The 19,174-nt window shown below is 46.6% G+C and overlaps 1 protein-coding gene across 1 annotated transcript in view; it reads left to right on the top strand.

The window, feature by feature from the left end:
• LOC131285724 (optomotor-blind protein) overlaps window positions 1-19,174 on the top strand; it is a 125,312-nt gene that overhangs the window by 20,635 nt on the left and 85,503 nt on the right. The window contains exons 2-3 of the mRNA XM_058314581.1: window positions 11,231-11,344; window positions 11,467-11,620. Coding sequence (XP_058170564.1) covers window positions 11,231-11,344; window positions 11,467-11,620 — 268 coding nt within the window. The remainder of the gene's footprint in view (window positions 1-11,230; window positions 11,345-11,466; window positions 11,621-19,174) is intronic.

Genomic DNA, 19,174 nt, shown 5'->3' with positions numbered 1-19,174 from the left:
ACTGTCTCCTTTTTTTAAGGAAAACATAACGCTTCACTGTTTTTACAGCTCAATTTATCCATCATGTCGTGTCGGTACAAATTAACTAGAGCACCAAGCGGACACTCGGGTGGATAATCAAGTGCGCTGGGAATAAATAAAACTATGTGCAAATGCGCCCGTCCGGCCCAATCGGACTGATTTAAACACCGACCGGCACCGGTCGTGACAATCCAATTTAAATGGTAACGCGGCCACCGATTGCGCCTCAATTAATCCCACACCACTCCCGTGCGTGGTGAAGTGTTGTGGGAAACGCAACATTCCGGCCATAAATCATGAGTGTCGTTTTTAATTTATATCGCAATTGCAATATAATTACGAACCGCTGCCGAGCGTAATCACAATCTTGTCTTCGAACGCAACGGTTTCGATCGGTTGCGAACTTCCTTAGCTACTCTTCGTTGCTTCTTAGAGGTAAATCGAAGTGTTGAAAACTGATTTTGAAATCCACTCTTAATACTAGATCTGAGTCGAAATAGTTTGACATTTCTATCACGAGTTTAGATGGAAAGTTAGAAAAAGGTATTCGTAATAAGAAATGTGACAATTCAATTCAGTTTTATACTTTTTAAAATGTGTCACAACCAAATTTAAAAGGCATATGCTTCTGTAAATACTGTAGGTGCATTCTAAGAAGCAACACAATTTTTCAACTGATATAAAATCATGCTGGTGTTTTCATACAATTTTTATTGTTTTTATTAGCATCATTCCGCCCTTAACAAAATACTGCTATACGTTCGTTATTCCTTTACCTTCCCAACCCCATCGACCGAGATCGACAGATTCCACAACCGCAAGCGATACAGACGGTTGACGCCAAATAATTAGTGCACCGGACGAACAGCAATACCATAAATCTTTCGTCCCCGCGTGCTTTTGCATGTGAGCAAATTATACTCCTCATCCTTTCTCCACTTCGCTTTTCCACTGGGATTTCCCATCTTCTGGCCTTCGTTCGGACCAGAAGAAGTCAGGGTTCTGAGCGTACGCGGGATGAAAACTTCTCCACTTGACAAACTTCCCTGCCCAACTTCTCGGACTCTGGAGGCGACCGACTCGCAGACGGACGCGCAGGATGTTCTTCTTGGTTGCTTCAATCTCTCCTCCTAATTTGGTTAAACAGTGTAGTGCCCTGTTGTTCTCCCCACGTTGTGCGTTTGCGAATGGCGCTACCCATCACATGTCTTATTAAATCACACGGTTAGGATGACCGGTTGCGTGAGACAACAGTCTGGCCTCGGGGCGAAAACCCGCGATTTCAGAAAACAATCAGTAAATCAATCAATTTCAGGCAGGTCTTACGTATCGATCGCGAACGCGGTGGTGACGATCGGTAATGTATGGCAGGGAAAATAGGGAGGACTCGTCGTAAATTATGAATTAATTTCTGTGCCCTATCAAGAACTTGGTGTATGTGTGTGTCGGTTGGAATGCGTGTGTTTGGGATGCTGTGACTGTTTTTTTGTGCCTTCTGGAAGAAGCAGCTGGAGGCGTTTGGGATGGAATGAACGAATTAAGGCCATAAATGATAAGTTGATACCAAAGGACCCAGTGCTCAATTTTATTGAAATGAGGTACATCACGAAGTTTTTTTTTCGAGTAATGTACGAGGAAACTTATAGCTTCAGGGAAGGACTTATTTTTTAAACGAAATTCAGTGGTTCTACTCCATAAATTTCAAGATAATGGAGAAAAATGTCGCAAAGTCCTACATAGGACAACGAAATCAGGTCAATTCGACACGATACCTCCTATGCTATACAATTATAGTCCGTTGGACTAAACAAACAGACGACAAAATTAACACCAACTAATGATGGGGTTTGCACGATAAAATCAGGATCGTTATTTTCTACAACGGGTCGTGCTTTTCCTCTCTTGTGGCATGCCAAATTGCTGCTGCTGCTGCCCCGGAGGTTCCAGAGCTGCCCACCGAATGTCGTGGAACGTTCGCATCGATCAACCGATTATGATGCACCGCGAATGCTAATAAAGTGAGTCGGAATTAATACACTCGATACGTTGATGAGTTTCGAATACAAAACATTAAAAACTTTCAACAGTTACACAAAAATGTGTTGAAAACAAGCAAAAAGTAGAAAAACTGGGAAAACATGAACAAACCAACAGTAACACAAAAAGTTTGACTATCAAAACATTGCGAATCGAGTTTATAAGAATTATGGAAGAGCGTGCAGAAAAAGGGAATAAAAAAGCGAAACAAACGCTACCAGACATGGTGAGCATGAATATTCATAACCTATAATAACTATATCAGCATTACTGCCAATAACAATAACCCAAACAAGCTGAACCTCTAGCAGCAAGGAAAGGGAAAAACAAGTTAAAAAAAACTAAATCGCAGGATTCAGACTCGAGCGAATGGGCAGAGGCAAAGCGTATCGAGCAAAGCAAATAAGCAAACGATGGCCATCGATGGTGGTTCATCATCACTCCTCGGGATGGGCGAGGAAACGCGCACACACACACACTCTGGCCCGGCTCTTCCTGGGCGTGGACGCTTGTCCAGTGGGCCTGGGTGCAGTTGCAAACAGAGCCCGAGGGCTGCAATGCGCCATCGTCCGTCGTCAATTCTCACCTCCGGAGCGCGGCGGAGCGACGGCTGCCGGCTGCCAGGACGCGATGCTCCGATGGCGCAGCCTGTATCACGAATTATGATTCGGTGGTCTGGTGGAGCCCAGCGAAACCATGGGACCAGTTAATCATGGTGAAGCGAGACGCCCCACCGCAAACCGGAAGATTGCCGGGCTGGGCGGGGTCGCTGACAAGGGGGCGTAGTGGCGCGTTAATCACATGCCCAATTCGGAAAGAATTTAGCAAGGAGGGAGGGAGGGGGGGGTGAACGTAGGGATGGAACAAGGAAGAAGAATGGGTGCGATCGCTATCGTCCCCACCGGATGATACGCCTATACCCGGGACTGGCGTTCCGTTCCCCGGGAAAACTCTCCAAACGAAACAAGGAGCAAACGATGTAACGGGGTTCAGGCTTCATCCTGGCGTTCCTTCGTGGTGGCTTCACGTTTCGGACACTTTAGGTTCACGTTCCGTTCGATTCCTGCCCCCATTTTTCTCCCTTCACCTTGGAAGGTGGACTCCACACTGAGCGCCGTCTGCGAGAAGATTGAGACCCTCGGGGCAGATGGTGATAATGACTAGCTCGAGAATAAGAAACAAAGCAAAGAAAAAACACTACGACCCTGCCCCATTTCCTCCGAAATCAGGGCCGTAAGGGACTCACGGGCACGGACGGACTGGACGCCGGGAAAACGGAATCCCAGAACCAGGATCGATTAGGGTCGCCGAACAGGGGGTCCCGGAATAACCGTACCCGGGCACTGATCGCTTCAAATTGATTTTGGCTGGCTCCAGCGTTCTTGGGTTGTTTTGTTTTTTGTTTTGGCCTTTTCTTGGCCTGCCTATACAATCGGGCAGTCTTTTTTGTTGTTTACTTTCTTAACGAGCTGCTGCATCGGAGAGGTGATGAATTTTCACATCATCATTTGCGCCCATCCTCGAACTTTATCCACCGCAGTTGTGGCCTACAATATGGCTTTTGTTCCAGAATATAAGAGGCATATCGTTTGGAAGAAATTCTTACATGACATAAAGCAGAGCTAATTAATTGGGGTGTCCCGGGACCTAAGGAGTTGACATCTGAATAACATAAAGACTGGCTGCCGATGCAGAATGATAAATCGAGTTAAATTAGTTAGTTTGGGGTCAATCGGGCGAAATCCACCGGAGTGTGGATCAATGTGGCTGACCTTAGCAATCCTTTCGACGACTAATAACGTCCATCAGAGGCGAAAGGTTCCAATTCATTCAACCAATAGATCACCCACCCCGCGGAGGGTAGATCTACCATCTTTGGCCTCCGCCGTTTCCAACCCGTATGCAGGTGGAACCCCCGAAACGGGAGGTCCCGTAGTCACGAGAGTGGTTGATGGTTTCATTGCCCATAGCCGAGCGTCCTATTACGTCCGGTACGGGAGGGGCAAACGGCGCTAAAGGTGGCTTGGACCTTAGACATATTGTGCCTTCTTTCCTTCACGGACGATCCCATGGAGGTACTCTGTCGGGCCTTGGGCGTCGAACCGGCGAGTTCGTGACGGCTCGAAGCGTGGCTGTTGGGCTGGCGCCTTACCGATCGAGATTGAGTGATTTCTCATCCCTCATCCCGAGCGTTTCGCGTTCGCTTCGTGGATGGTACGGACAATCTCCTGGCTCGTTGGTACCTCATCGAAGCTGCTCGATGGCTTTCTCTCTTCTCACACGTCGTTCAGGTCCCCCGAAACGCTCGCCCCCCTTATGGAATAATTCAAATTGTTTTATTTAAATACATCATTATCATCGCGACCCGGGCACGTCAGCATCATCATCACCGACGTCGTCCGATCCAGCCCAGGTCGAGGATCGAGGGAAGTGTGGTTCATCACGAGTGTCCGGTGCCTCGCCGGCCGATATAGACGTTCGGACCGTTTACACTGGCGCCTGCCGAGATCACGTACCGCGTGTTGCTCGTGGGTCGTGGCGCTAAAACCCACAAACCTTCGCACACCCTTTGCCCTTCTCTGGAGGACGGGGAAGACCACGGAACACTGGAGGTCCCTCGAGGTCCGCGCGCTGTGGCTCCTCGATGACGGGCCCCATTATCGTGTGGCGTCCTTTTTGGTGGTCGTTTCGTTAGCCGTTTCCCTTCCGTGTGTGTGTGATGAGGATGATGATGATGGAGTCGCCTACCCGGAGGGCACTCCTCGGTCTCCCCTCGGACCGATCTTGTCCAAGCGGAGAGCAAGCTAATTTGGAGAGTGATCTCGACAGACATAAGCAGCAGAAGCAGGAGTAGCAGCAGCAGCATCAGGCTCAGTTTCGTACACGAATAAAACATCATGATCATAGCGTCTCGGTTTATAATTTGCTCGTTGGTCGTAAACGAACCACCACGACGTCGATCGCCGTGCGAGAGGTCCGTCCTACCGCCTTAAAAGGGAGATAGGAGGGCGAGCCCACCCCTATATCATCCACTGTTTTGCGGGGTTAAGCAAACATTACAAATTATGAAGTATTCATGTCACGACTTTACATCGTTCGGGTGGCGTTTCGCCCTGGCATTCCTGGACCGCTTGGGTGGTGTACGACCACATATCAGGTGAATCGCGGGCTAGAGATCGGTTTCGCAGACTCAAAACAGGACTGGACACCACGTCCTATCAGTCAATTATTGATAAACAACCATCGGGGTTACGTGTTTTTTTTTGTTTTGATTTCGATACGGTTCACTAACTTCGGTTCGGTTTTTGCAAACATTTTTGCCAGGAACTGGGCCCGATGGCGCGAGTAAACAATCTAGCTCACGGTTTACCCCCAGAGGTCTACCGGCTACCGAATCGCTACCGTAATCTTATCTCCTCCCGGGAGTTAAAAATTGCATCGGCTTGCCTCGACCGGAAGCGGCCTCAAATGGACCGTGACAAAAAACCTCATGTCGAGGGGTTAACAAAAAAAAGCTGCCCTTGGTAGCGACAGCAACAACCATCACGTCGGGGGCCTCGATTTGGAGGTCGGCAAATTTGTTGTTCCGCGCCAGGGACGCGCCTTATCAATCCGTCGATTGCCGATGGCGGTGATCGGAGAGTGTCACCATCCGTCACCGTCCGGCAAGGAGTCAACGACTCTGTCAAACGATCGAGCTGTCGATGGGATGCGATGCTGGTCGCGTTGTGCCGATGACCCCTGGCCGACCGTGTATGGGTCAGTGCGGTTCAGATTACGAGGCCCAAGCGGAGGGAAGGGGGAGGGGCCCAAGATTAAGGCAAAATAGACAGCTTGTCTGGTGGCGACCCGGCGCGACGGTTCCGGTGCAAACGCGTAGTACCGCAATGTTGGTGTGTTTACACAAATACGCTCGATCGAATCTCGAACGATCTGCGGCTCGTTTGTGCACTGTTTACCGCACGCTAATTACCTTCTCCCTCGACCGCAATCGGCGAACGCTTCTGTACTCTCTCTCTCTCTCTCACTCTCGATCGGCCCTCGAACTGTCAGCCTCGCTATGGCGATCGCAATGCGCAAGAAGATTGTTGTCACCACGGATGACAACACTACGGAGCATGGAGGAGCTGTCATCGCGAGCGCAGTATCGCCCGCTCGATTCTGTTCGGTGGCCCTTTGTTCCCCGTCTCGCCGATCCCTCACGATCCTCACCCAGGGTTTTATCACCGTTGGACACGCGTGTTGTACACACACCGCGCGTCGTTTCGGTGTGTCATCAGTTTGCGCTCACTATCATCATCTCATTAACACTGATTTACGTCCCCGCGGCTGTTGTCGGGTGACACGAGATGTTGGATGCATCCGCCCCGGCCTCGGAGGAGATTATCGTTTTGCTTCCGTTGGGCCGTTGGACCCTCTTTTTTCTCCTGCTCCCCGCGGGCATTAGTTTTAATTTGAGTCGTGAGTGACTTTTTACGACACCATATTTATTAGTTCCCTATTTTTTCCGTGCGAACGCACTTGTGACAATTAACCGCTTTGGTGCGTGGTGTGATGCTGGGCAGTTTTATTCTTCCAGGAATTTTGTTAACACTACTGATGATAAAACCGCATCGAGTGATATCAATTTTCCTGGAAGCTGTTTAGTCCCTTGTGTTCCACTTTTTTTATTCATTACGTTTGTTTTGTTTTGTTTTTTCCACATTCAGTGCATTACGGCGTCGCCTCTCCGCTCAGTTAGCGTTGTTAATGATCGGTTTCGTGTGCCATGCTTACAACCATCCTCTGCCGATGATGATGATGATAATGTTCGTGGCGATGATGGTCTCTTCCGCATCGGGAGAAGAGATTTTTTGGGTTCGTTCGTGTGGTGTGAAGGGCTACGACCATGTTTTTGCCGGTTAGCCACCCGAAGCTCCAGTTGTGGGTTTATCACGCGAGACAGTGATTAAGTCATATCGCGCACACAATCGCGATGGAAAAATCCTCCACTCCGACGCCGCTGGTGCGCTTCCGGTGTCCGGTGGTATCGGCACCATCATCCGGAACTCGTTTTGACACACCGGGCTTGTTGGTGTGTTTTTTCGAGTGGCGTTGATTGGTGTTAATCCGGTTATAAATGGGACAGATTTGATTTTAATTTTCGTCAACTGTGTTTAAGTCTTCTTTTTCGCCTTGTTTTTATTCAAGTTTGTATAAACATGCTTAGCTGATGACAAATTGTGAGGATCCAAACGATCGTTCAGATCTACATTTAATTTAATATCTTCCAAACACTCTCGGCTTAGTGGCGTAAAATGTTGACACAAATGATCAGGAAAGGCAGAGTTATCTCAAGTATTTCAATGGTGATGACTTGAACACTTACAACGCCTTAAGAGGGTTTTGTAACCCATCGGCTAGCACTAATGATTGGTGGTTCAAATCAAGTTCTTTGGTGCTTTAAATTTTGTGCAAAAATATTCCCGTATTTAGCACACTCTCGTTCACGCCGATCATGAAGGTCGTCCGGATGCTCAACCGCTCGATCGGACGTGCATCGGACGCAACGAGGCGTGCAGTATTATTTGGCATGTTGATGTTTTTGCTTCAGCCAACGTGGGGAAGGGTGTCTAGTGTGGGCGGCAGGTATGCAGTTCCAGTGCACCAACGGATGTTGACGGCATGAGCTCTGGCAGGGTTGGGTGTTTGGCACGATCGGTGTAATTACTTCAGCACCTGGCGCACCCACCTCGAGAGGGTGCGAAATTATTAATGGGAACCATTTGTATGCTGTTAAGCGGGAATAATAATCAGTGCGGGCGAGGAAGCATTAATGAGCCCGTAGAATAATTGTTTCTAATTGATCCGGGTACCCGGGCAAACTAGCGTCTTTTATGCAGTTTGTTTTAAATGTGCAGAAGAATAAAATAAACTGCATATTTGTAGCACAATTTGTGCAGAAGAGTTCTTTGTTTTTTTACACATCACATGAATGTCTATGATTTTATTCGATGAGTACAACATAAATGTTTCAAGCGACGCCATTCAAAGGCAATTATTTTGTGACGCGAAAAAGAATGTTCTTCATACCTTCAAGATTTACTTTATTAAACCATTAAAGATCTTCGATGTGACTCGATTTTTCAATATATCTTGCTGTTCTTAATGAGTTCTAAAATAAAATATTAAAATAGAATTGATAAGCAATTTGCTGTTGTAATACTTTTAACGTTTACTTTTTCAAACCATTCTGAAACCTTTGATTGAAGAACTTCGATGTGATTCGAATATTAATATATCTTGCTGATTTTAATAAGTTCTAAAATAAAATATTTAAAAATAATTGAAAACCAACTTGCTAGTGCTTCAAACAAATAAATCTCCATCGGTTTGAGGCAAACTAAATCAAGAAAGTCACTCTTAAATCATAAATGTTTCAAGGGATGCCAATCAAAGCCAATTCTTTTTATGATGTGAAGAACAATGTACTTGATACCTTCAGGGCTTATAATTTTACCAAAAAATTCTAATTTTTTAAAAAGTACTTCGATTTGAGGCGGTTTCTAATTTAAATCGCTGAGCTTACAAAAAATGTTCTCAAATAAAATATTAGAAAAGAATGGATAACCTATTTGCCAGTGCTTCAAATAAATAAAGCTCCATTGGTTTACAGCAAACTAAATCAGAAAAGTCACTCTTGGTCAGCGATACTGACACGGTGTTACGGTGAAAAATGGTGTACGAACGCAAAGCGAACGACAGCCCATCCAAAACTTCATGCGCACTCGCATGACGGATGATTTATCGCCCAGGAAAGCGACGGATCTCGACGTGCCCCGTCCGCGACGAAGTAACGAATATTAACAAGCTTCACCTCACTCGGCTAGGCAGTAAAATTTCTTTATAATGCAGCTCCCAAAAAAGCCAAAACGTCAGGAATGTCGGAAACCAGTGTTCACCGTGTGTTGTGTTGTCCCACGAACACACTACCACCTGAGCGAATGGTTTGAAAATTTAATTAAGACAATCCAACCTGGCAGAGAAGAAAATGGTTGGACGGATGGATGGGTGGATGGAAGGGGCAGGAGGAGGTGAAAAAGAGCCAGCCATTTTTCGCTTCCGAAAGCGTTCGAAAGCTAAGCAGACCATCCAGATAGCAGAAGGTTTTGAAAGCCACCTCCCCCGGCAGGCCAACGCCAACGTTCACGCAGACGCCGGCTCTTTTCCTTCTAATTTCCATTATTTCGCCGAAAAGCCCCGCCGAAAACCGGAAGAAAAGCATCCGCTCGGCGTCATCCAACCCGAGCGCGGGCCGGGTTTGGTCATTTCCCTTCCATCCGCCGCTTGTTGCTCATTAAACAAACAACAAAACCTCTGATATTCCGGCAGCTACGACCACCCGCCCGGCCGGATCCAGCCACCCCCCTCGGCGGGTGGGATGCCTTGGGTTGAAAATAATTTACGACCATAATAATGTACACATTCGTATGCCGTCACCCCCTCCCAAAACCCCACCGGTCGCCGACTTGGATGGTGTAAGTTTTGAAACTAAGTTCGCGTTCTCGAGAAGTCCGGGGATGATAATTATCATGAAAAGTCTGGCGTTTTCCACACCTATAAAATCACTCGGAAGGAAAGTGGGATCGAGTGGTGGGAGAGGGGATGGCTCGGCGGTTTGCTGGCGTGCTATCGCGGTCGGACATCCGAGCGTCCCGAGTTCCATGTTCGCCCGAGCTGTCAGATATAAAGCATTGTTTGGTTGGGCTTCAAAGAGGATGGGATTTTTCGGGCCACTACGATATTAAAACCCACGCTTCGGTTGTACGGCCGTTGGGGTGGAGGAAACCCCCTGCGGAAAAGTGCCCTTAGTCCAGTCCGGTACGAACATTTGGGCAGCCATTTTAGACACTTACGCCTAACCGGATAGTTCCCGGTTGGTTGAGTTTTCCGAGGCGGCAAAGGCTAATTAAAATATTCACCTCTGGGTTCGTATTTTTGTTCTTTCCCCCCGAAAAAACACCCCACCCTTCCGCTTGTTATCTGGTGTGGCTCGCCTCCTCCCCCCAAAGGGTGCTTTGACCAGTGTTGTAGGTTATGTTACACCCGGAGTTCACTGCACACACACACACTCGAAACTAGTTTTCGGTCGAGGAAGAGATGACTTTGGATGAAAACTGTACTAAAAGAGCTATCTTAACTGGCTTCCCCGCACCAACACCCCTTCTCTCCCCTCCCCTCACCTTCCTCGGGGTGCCAAGATGTAGCAGATAACACGCCCGAAGGTGTTGCCAACGGTGTGTGCGTTCGTGTGAGCCGACAGACCAGCGAACCGGAACCGGGACAGCAGCCTCGCCCCCGGTGGGCGTTGATGGGGCCCAAGATTGACAGGCACAAACTCGCTTCCCCCTGGTGAAAGGGCTTCGGAATGGTTAAATTTACTCCGTTTGGATGGTTTTTACGAGCCATTCGGGGAGGGAAAAATGGCTCCTCCGAGGGCTGGGGGACAAGTAATGCAAAATAAATTCAATAGACACCTTCGACGGCGGTCGACGAGCGACGGACAGAAATATATAACCTTTCGTGGTCCGGTTCCGGGTGCGTGATTTAATGGCCACCGGCGAGAGTGCATCGGCACCGGCTTAACAGGGAGGTTGTTCTAAAATTCCACCATTTTCTACCACCCTGATGAGATTCGTCAGTTGTCAGTTGTGGTTGTGAGGAAGATGGCTTACGGAACGGGTTTTTCGTCGTTAAACCAAGGTTCGGTTGGACGGATATTTTCGGGGCGGATAATTTGACGACATACCAAAACGGATCAGCTTACGGCGTGCAGCGCTCGGTGGAGTGCAGTTTCGCAAAAAATAAACACCCTTCGACACGGATGGCAACGTTTAACGAGCAACTGTCCACCTTTCGTTTGAGCTCATCAGTGGAGCCCCAAAAAGGGCGATGAAAGTTTTATTGGAGAGGCCTTTAGCGGTAATTTTTCAGCCTTTAAAGACGTCGCGTCGTTATGCAGCGAGGCAGTCGTTAGGAAATTATATTTACGGTTTAATTGTGGCACTTTTGCGGCACGCAGTTATCACTTAATTTTCGTGGAAAACCCGCACATTCCGCTCCTACTTTTGCATCTCGAATGTTCGCAGAATACTAATCCACCCTTACTTCTGTTCTCGTTTTCCCTTCACAGGCAAATGTTTCCGCAGATGAAATTCCGCGTGTCTGGTCTGGACGCGAAGGCCAAGTACATTCTGCTGCTCGACATCGTGGCGGCGGACGACTACCGGTACAAGTTTCACAACAGGTAAGTTTGAGGTTATGGTACTCCCAGAACGAACAGTTGTGCAGGAGAAGGGAAAAACAAAAACCCCAAACCAGAGCAACTTGATCCAACCCTTTTGTTTTTTTCGTTTCCGGTTTTTGCAGCCGGTGGATGGTGGCGGGCAAGGCGGACCCGGAAATGCCCAAGCGCATGTACATCCACCCGGACTCGCCGTCGACCGGCGAACAGTGGATGCAGAAGGTGGTCTCGTTTCACAAGCTGAAGCTTACCAACAACATTAGTGATAAGCACGGATTTGTAAGTACCTTTTCGTTGCCTTCCATATACGCTTGTGTTTTCGTTTTTCGATTTGCGTTTGACAGCTGGATTGTTTATAGTGGTGGAGTTGAGTTTGCTAAACCTCGCCGCCGCGCGAAATGTGTCCTCTGCGTGCCCAAGGTGGGGAGGAACGCGGTCATAAAAGATTTATTTCAATTTACCATCTTTCCACTGGGACACTAATGACGCAGAACAGATGAATCCGTTTATGTTCTTCCGAAGCTTAGGGGCAGAAGAGAAAAAAAACAGTGTACAAGAAAAAAAACAACCATTAAGAAAGTAATTAACAAGCCGAAACCCAGTAGCCCACTCCGCCCAGGTTCAAATTGTTTCGTCGCACGCGTGCATTAATGTCTTTCGTTGATTTCTCTCCCACCCCGCCCCGGCTCACGAGTAGCTCATCCTATGGCATCCGTCCTTAAAGTCAGGAGTTCCCGACCCGCGGCTGAACCCGCAAAAGGAAAGCGCGTCGGTTTTATAGAGCCGCCGACAACGCCACCGCTTCAGCACCGGGAGCCGGACGAGTCTTTTGAACTGATGCCGCCTCGTAAACCCGGCAGCCCGCGACTGCAGACGAGGGAGCCACTTGGAGCTTGTGTCTTCGGCGATGGTTAATGGATCTTGCTGTGCAACAGCATCCACCGGCGTCTGGTAGAAGTTCTACGACGTCCGATCTTAACTCCTGGGAGTCTTGTTAGACGATAGTGTCTACTCCCCGCTCCTGGTGGCGTTAAGGTGAAATAATGATGTCTCTTTAACCCCAAAAATGGACCCACTCAAAACGCTCCGTCGGTGGGCAAACACCAACTCAGGTAGCTCCAGTAGACAATCACTCAGCTGGAATTAGCCGGAATGCGACGCAAAAGTCTTGAGCCGATATACTTACGCAAACTGCAGACGCACCACCATCAGCCTCCGGCCTCCTGGTTCTGTGACAATTATTCCGAACACTGCTTAACCTTCGTACGAGTTCCAGTTTTTTTTTTCTCGAACCCACCAGTATTTGCGTGGGTCTTCGGGCGGCCTTAAGGCGCTGCTTAATTGTGTTTACTATCAATAAATAATACGTCTCGATCCGAGGCGGTGGCTTCCGGGTTCCAAGTGAGTTCAATCTCTCAGACTCCGGGAGAGGAGTCGCTGGCCTACGATGACACGCATCGTGTCGGGCTGGGCGATTGGTTTGCGTGGCGGCAAACATGAAAGCGCCGTGGGCTGAGGTTTATTTTATTTACACAACAATGGAACCGTTGTTGTTTGGTGGAAGGCCGACCACTGAACATTACCGGGACGGGGACAGTCGGTAGGAGCTACGTTTGAAGAGGGTTCCCGGTAGGTTTTTTTTTCTTCCTTGCCTCACACGAACGATTTGCTTGGAGCGCAAATGTTGGACAATCTGTTTATTCACTCTTAATTAACTGTCGTTCATGATCGCTTTTTTTCCACTGGTGAGATCAACTACGTTGCAGGCAATAGCTGTTCAATAAAATACGAATGTGGACAAGCGGTTTAAGGACCAGTTCCTAAGAGAACGAAGGTTTTATTTTCTAAGGAATGTGATCTCTCGAATTATTATCCCAAGAAATTGACATCCACAGCTTCCCAATAATCCATGTTCTGCGAATAGATTTCAGATTTGGACCATTTACGACCCAGACGTCTTGGGTTCCTATACCGCGAAGTCGTGAATTTTAGTTGGTGAACGTAAATCCAAATTTGAATTTGATTTTCAATAAAACATCGAGCTGATAGTGTCAAACAGGCGACTGCAGTTAAAGCCTGCCTTACGCCCCGCATCGGCCGACCGGCAATTATCAAAGGTAGGGCACCGGTTTGGTCCCCAGGTCCAGAAATCTCGTGACCTCGCTACTACTTCGCTTTATTATTTGATAATGGGTTGGGAGCGAAAACATTGAGACACCAGCGGACACCATTCTCCCCCAGCACTCGCATCGGTTGACCTGGTCTGGACGACGACAAAATCACGCACTTACTTACCCGATTTTGTGGGCCGAGTTTGTGTGCCGCGATAAGGCAAATAAAAATTATTCACCACCATGGCCATTAAAGTCAACACGAGCGTATAAACCCCGCGTACTCTGATTAAGTGGTCCCGTTGTGTGTGTGTCGGTGTGTATGCCAAATAGCGTACCAAATTTGTCTATAACTGGCAAACCGACAATCCCCGCTAGACGGTGACGGCGGCGCTGGGTCGTGCTTGTCAAAGAATTCCTCCACCCTGAAATCTCGCACTGATGGCAGAAGTAGATTGGTTCGGTTCGGCTTCTGGCGGTGGTTCTTCTTCGTTCGCCTTCGCCTTCGCCGACAGACGATGAAGTAATCAACAAACGCACTTAGCGCGCGAACCGATGAACATCAAACGTAAGGGAGGCTGAAGGAAACAAATTAAGGACAGGTCCTGGGGTCCGCGGTCAGGACAGACACCAAACATTTAACCAGGGCTCTGGCTCAAGCAAATCCACAAATCGGTCAATTCGGATGGAGCAAAATAAAAATCAAATGCTTGCGTAAAGCGCTGCGCAAGCCGCACAATGCGAACGCAAACGCAAATCGTGCTGCTAAAAGGGGTTTTTCGGAACAACAAGAAAAGCATGAAAACTGACAAACAAATACACAAAAAAAGGAAAAAATCGGGGAAAAAAAGCCGAAGAAGAAAACCGCATGGTGCAAAAAACTGGGAAACGGGCGAGAGATCACACGAGCAAATGCCGCGGAAGGAGCGTAATTAAAACAAGCGTCCGACATAATGACATGATGATGGGTAAAACAAGAACAAGCAGAAGAGGCTGACCAGTGTGTGCGACTGATTTCGCGGGCCCGAACGACGACATTGGGCATTCGGGATTTGTACCGGGATCTTGTCTAGCTCTGGTAGAAGAAAAAAAAAGGAGACCGAAAAACTCCAAACAGTAAGTTTTTAGCAAATGCCCGCTTGATGGATGGATGGATGGATTTGTTTGAGAAGCAAAAGCAGCCATCAAGCGAGTAAACCGCATCAAACCGCCTGCAGAGGACGGGAGGTGATCGGGCAGGGTACCGAATCTGAAATGCGCAATCTCGCAAGCCGCGAGTGCCTGAAGTAGCCACCAGAATTTGATAGAGAATGTTGGTGTTGTGGTTCGTCGTGCTACTGGTTTTCGTAATTTAGTTTTTTGTCTCACAAACTCTTGCAACCATAATCGGAGTTAGTTTTTTTTTCTAGTCTTATTTTGAACAACCGCAACAGATACCGTGTGTGTGTGAGTGTGTTGTTTTCTTTGGGGAAATTTTGTGCTTATTTTGCCTCATTGAGCTTACAGATCAAAATTATTATAAAAAAATTAGTTTTTGTGCACTGTATGTCACATAATTAGCTCAAGAACGTTGAAGGTTGAGGAAAGTTTAATGAATGGGGATGAGCTCCAAAAAGAGAAGAAAGTGGAATTAGATTGATTTTTTATTACTACAGATTCACTCTTGTCATATTATTGTCAGATAGTATTTTGCCAACGAAAAATAACGATTAGTTCTTAATCTAGTATGTTGATAACTCCATGTTGATTGACACCATTGTAGGTATAACTAAATTTTATAATTTTAAGAAAATCGGTTAAGCAGATGTAAGGTCAGACATAGGGAAATATGTATATGTTTTCTATCTTTTCATCTGAAGCTAGATAATTTTTGCGAATTTAACCTACTTTTTAAAGTACTAGATCATGAAAATGATTTTTATAAGTTTCATTTTGATACTTTTCTATTCCAATTTTCTTTTCAAATATAAACAATACAAATTAACAAAAATTGTACATAGAAATTTCAAAACTTACCTAACAAATAAATTAGATTATTTAGAAATCAGTGGCAAATAGGAAGAATTCGACAAGAATGTTTCGAATTAACGATCTACCAAAACGATAAATCAGTATAGTAAAAATCAAACCTTACAACCAAAATATAAAAAAAACAAAATATAAATCAAAAGTTACAGTGGATTAAACAAATAGATAAAATTATTTTGAAATCACCGGCAAACTGAAAAAGCATCAGGATTTTATTTGAGTTCTACCAAAATGAAGTAAAAATAGAAGTAAAAATAGATAGTATTGAGATTAATAGTCGGCAAAGAATCGATTTCATTGGTTATATACCGAACCAAAGGACATTCTTGACCGGCTTAGGAAACTTCTTACGTTCTCCAGATGTGGCCTCGTGTTTAAAATACATTTTCATGGGACATTTGATCCGACGCGGTTCACCTGTCGTCAAAGGGAAAGAACCGCCTGCGGATGAGCGCTATTAATTCGCTACCTTCGGCTACCGTGCTGCCGCTCCATTACACCGAAGAAGCTGAGGCGGTAGTAAAGTTGTAACCGATTGCGAAGGTGACAGATAGCTTATCGGCGCGTATCCCGAATCCTCCTAATTACCGACAGCTGACGAGCGCGCCCTTCCGTCGGACGGGCAAAGGGTAGGGTCTGTTTAATGGGAACTCAAGAGGAGATAAGGAAGCGGGGCTGTGTGTTCGGTGGTTGAGTGGTTAAGAGTTCAGTTATCTCTCTCTCTCGCATCTCCGGTGGCATTCGGCTTGAAGGACCTTTCCCGGACGAAGGCGTGTGGTAGTAAAAAAATGCGATAATCGCTTGTTCGAAAATTACTCCGACATGCCATTAATCCAATATCTTTCGGTGCTGGACTTCCCCGGGTGCAGGCTACCTTGCCCGGGACATACTCCCAAAAGGGTCGAATAGGTCCAAACGGAACCGACTGGTCGAGGGTAGTGGACCGATCAGAGATAAAACCAGTGCGTGCGTGCGTCTTCTGGAACGCCGTGAGGACCGAAAAGCGGCGCAAGGATGGCTAGAGAAAAAAAAGGATAACTGGGTTTCCCCGGTTGACTGAACCGTTGAGTGACAGAAGGACGGCTCTTCTAATCGCGGTAACGGTGGAACCTCAGTATGTGATCTGCTCTGGAAGGATCTCGGTACTAGGAGCACAAGGACAAGGAGGACGATAAAAGGAGGCAAGAAGCGATCAACCATACGTCGGATTTCTTTCCTTGAAAGGACTTTCTGAAGGACTATTCGTCGTGGTTTCATTCACTTCTTTTCTTCTCTCCTCCTTCGAGAGGAGCCTTTCTACCGGCCGGCCTCTCGATTTATTCCCGTCGCCTAAGGAACCAGAAATCGGTGCTCCTTTTTACCTTTCCTGCGTGCGTTTGTGTGTGTGCTCAAGATTGTGCCACATGCCCAGAGGACACGAACCGAACGCAGTCCTTGAACGGTCCTCAAACAATCGGAAGCCCGTATCGTTTCGTGATGGAAGACGGAAAACCCAAACCTTCTCGAAGACATCCTTTCGGGCAAAAGGTGTACTGAGGTCGGTTGGTTGAGCGCTCCGGGCTGTTGAAACTTACAAGCAGCAAAACCCATCGTCGGCGGAATTGCAAAAAGGGCGCTTGCAATGGCGCACAATGAAATGTTTTAGAAAATTAGGAATATTATTTAGACATTGATCCCATTGTGGTCGAGCTCGACGCACTCGACTCGGGAAAAGGTTGCATGGGTCCGCGGTAGGGGCGGATGGCTTAGCCACCGGTTTTTGGTAATTGAGTCGACCCATAGGCAAGTCCCGTTTGCCTTCTGCGAGCGAAGTTTTCGGCGAAAGTACAAAAGGACACACGGGACAAAAAGGTATTTCCTTAGCGAAAAACGGCCGCCTCTCAGGGAGTCGCTCTAGTTCTAGGGCATCAAATTGGCTTTTAAGATTTGCCGAGGTTATGGACGGGCGGACGGGAAAGGGGGAGCGGGTCGGCAAACGGTTGACTGCGGCTGAAAGGGCCTACCTTCTTTGCGCTAGGGCAGATTTTTCGATATCGCATCGCGATTCTGCCTCTGGCAGAAACCGCAAACATGCTGCTAGTCGGCAGCCCGCGAGCACCCGGGGGTCCTTTTCCCGGGGTGGGTTGGGGATGGGGGTGGTGTGTGGAAATCTCTAATCCAGAAAAAGGTTTGCAGCCTGATTGTGAGTGCACAAAATGTGCGCACAAAGAGAGCAGTTGCCACGATCGAAGATAAAGACACCCGATGGCCTGCGGTTGCGTTTGTACAATGTCTGTGCAGTTTTGACTCAATTGTCCCATCGCTTTCCCGCTTTGTTCTCGATTTTAACAAACTTAACTGTAACCTGAAAGAAAGCGTATTACGCGTTTCAAAAAAAGACCTTACAGAACAGAGAAAAGTGCTCAGTTAGTTGACGAATAAAAGATTACAAAATAACAACTCTTTTAATGTCTATTTTAAGCAGAAAAATCGCTCAAATGGTTTTTACAAGTGGCACAAGACATTTCAATCATTACATTAGGCAGAGTCCTTGGGTAAAAGCATGGTAGACATGATTTTTAATTTATAGTATCCTTTTTCTATTACTTTGAAATCAGAATAGCTTTTATCAGAAAACACTTGATTGGTTTACCATCTTCAAACATTGTAGCGGTTTGATATGGAACAACCTAGGCAAGAACTAATCGGAAGAAAACAGTTTTAATAAGATATTTAAACACCCTATCCCTTTCTCAAACGTGTAATCATTGTTGAATTATTGTTGATATTTTATTTTTTCGTGACATTTATGTCAACACACTTTAACACTTTAACACTTGATGCATTTGCCTTCTTCAAACATTGAAGGGATTTGTTATGGAACAACCTTGGCAAGAATTAATCAAAACAGAACAGTTATAATAAAAACTTTAAACTCCCAATCGGCATCCAATACATTCAATCAGTGTTGATTTATTGCTTATATTTTCGTCTTCGTTAAAATTGTAAAATAAGATTTTAAAATACGATCATATAAAACATCGAACGAACGAACAGAATCGATTTTGAACTGGTCATGAATGTTTTACCAAAACAAGCCAAGATCATCGTGAGAACGTTTTGGCTTCTAATTGATTTTTCGCCAAATGCAATTGATGTCTGATAGGATTTAGACAAGAAAATACCTATTCATACCCATTTTTGTTCAAATCTAATTTTGTAAAAAGAAGAACTCTTAATTTACACAATTAAACATTTTCTTTTGTTCAGTTGAAAAATGCCTTAGCTGAAGCTATCAAAGTACTTCATCTGAGAGACAGATTTAGTTAATTTTGGCCCACCTTTCAAAGCTACAGGTGTAAAGTGTCGCACACGTTTAATCCATCCCCCCCAAATGCACACGGCGGCGTCCCTTAATCCGGGCGCATCAGGGCGGCACACACTCGAGCGCATTAAGACTTGGCAAACAGACAAACAGTGGTGAGTTTTTCCCCGTTTTCCAATGCCTCCCAAACAAACAACCACCGCGAACGCCGAATCCGTTCTCTATTTGCGCTATCATAACTTCCCTTTCTCGAAAAGGGCGAAGAGAAAAGGGCACACGGGGCCGGGAGAATGCGGCGCACATCTGGAAGCTATTGGGTGCATCTCAATATTGACTTGTCACCTGAGCCGCGCGCGTGATGGGATTTCCCACCGATGCCACCACCAACTA

Source organism: Anopheles ziemanni, chromosome 3, assembly GCF_943734765.1.
Source record: "Anopheles ziemanni chromosome 3, idAnoZiCoDA_A2_x.2, whole genome shotgun sequence".
In the NCBI taxonomy this organism is placed as follows: Eukaryota; Metazoa; Arthropoda; class Insecta; order Diptera; family Culicidae; genus Anopheles; species Anopheles ziemanni.
This window is presented reverse-complemented; position numbering and strand designations above follow the sequence as displayed.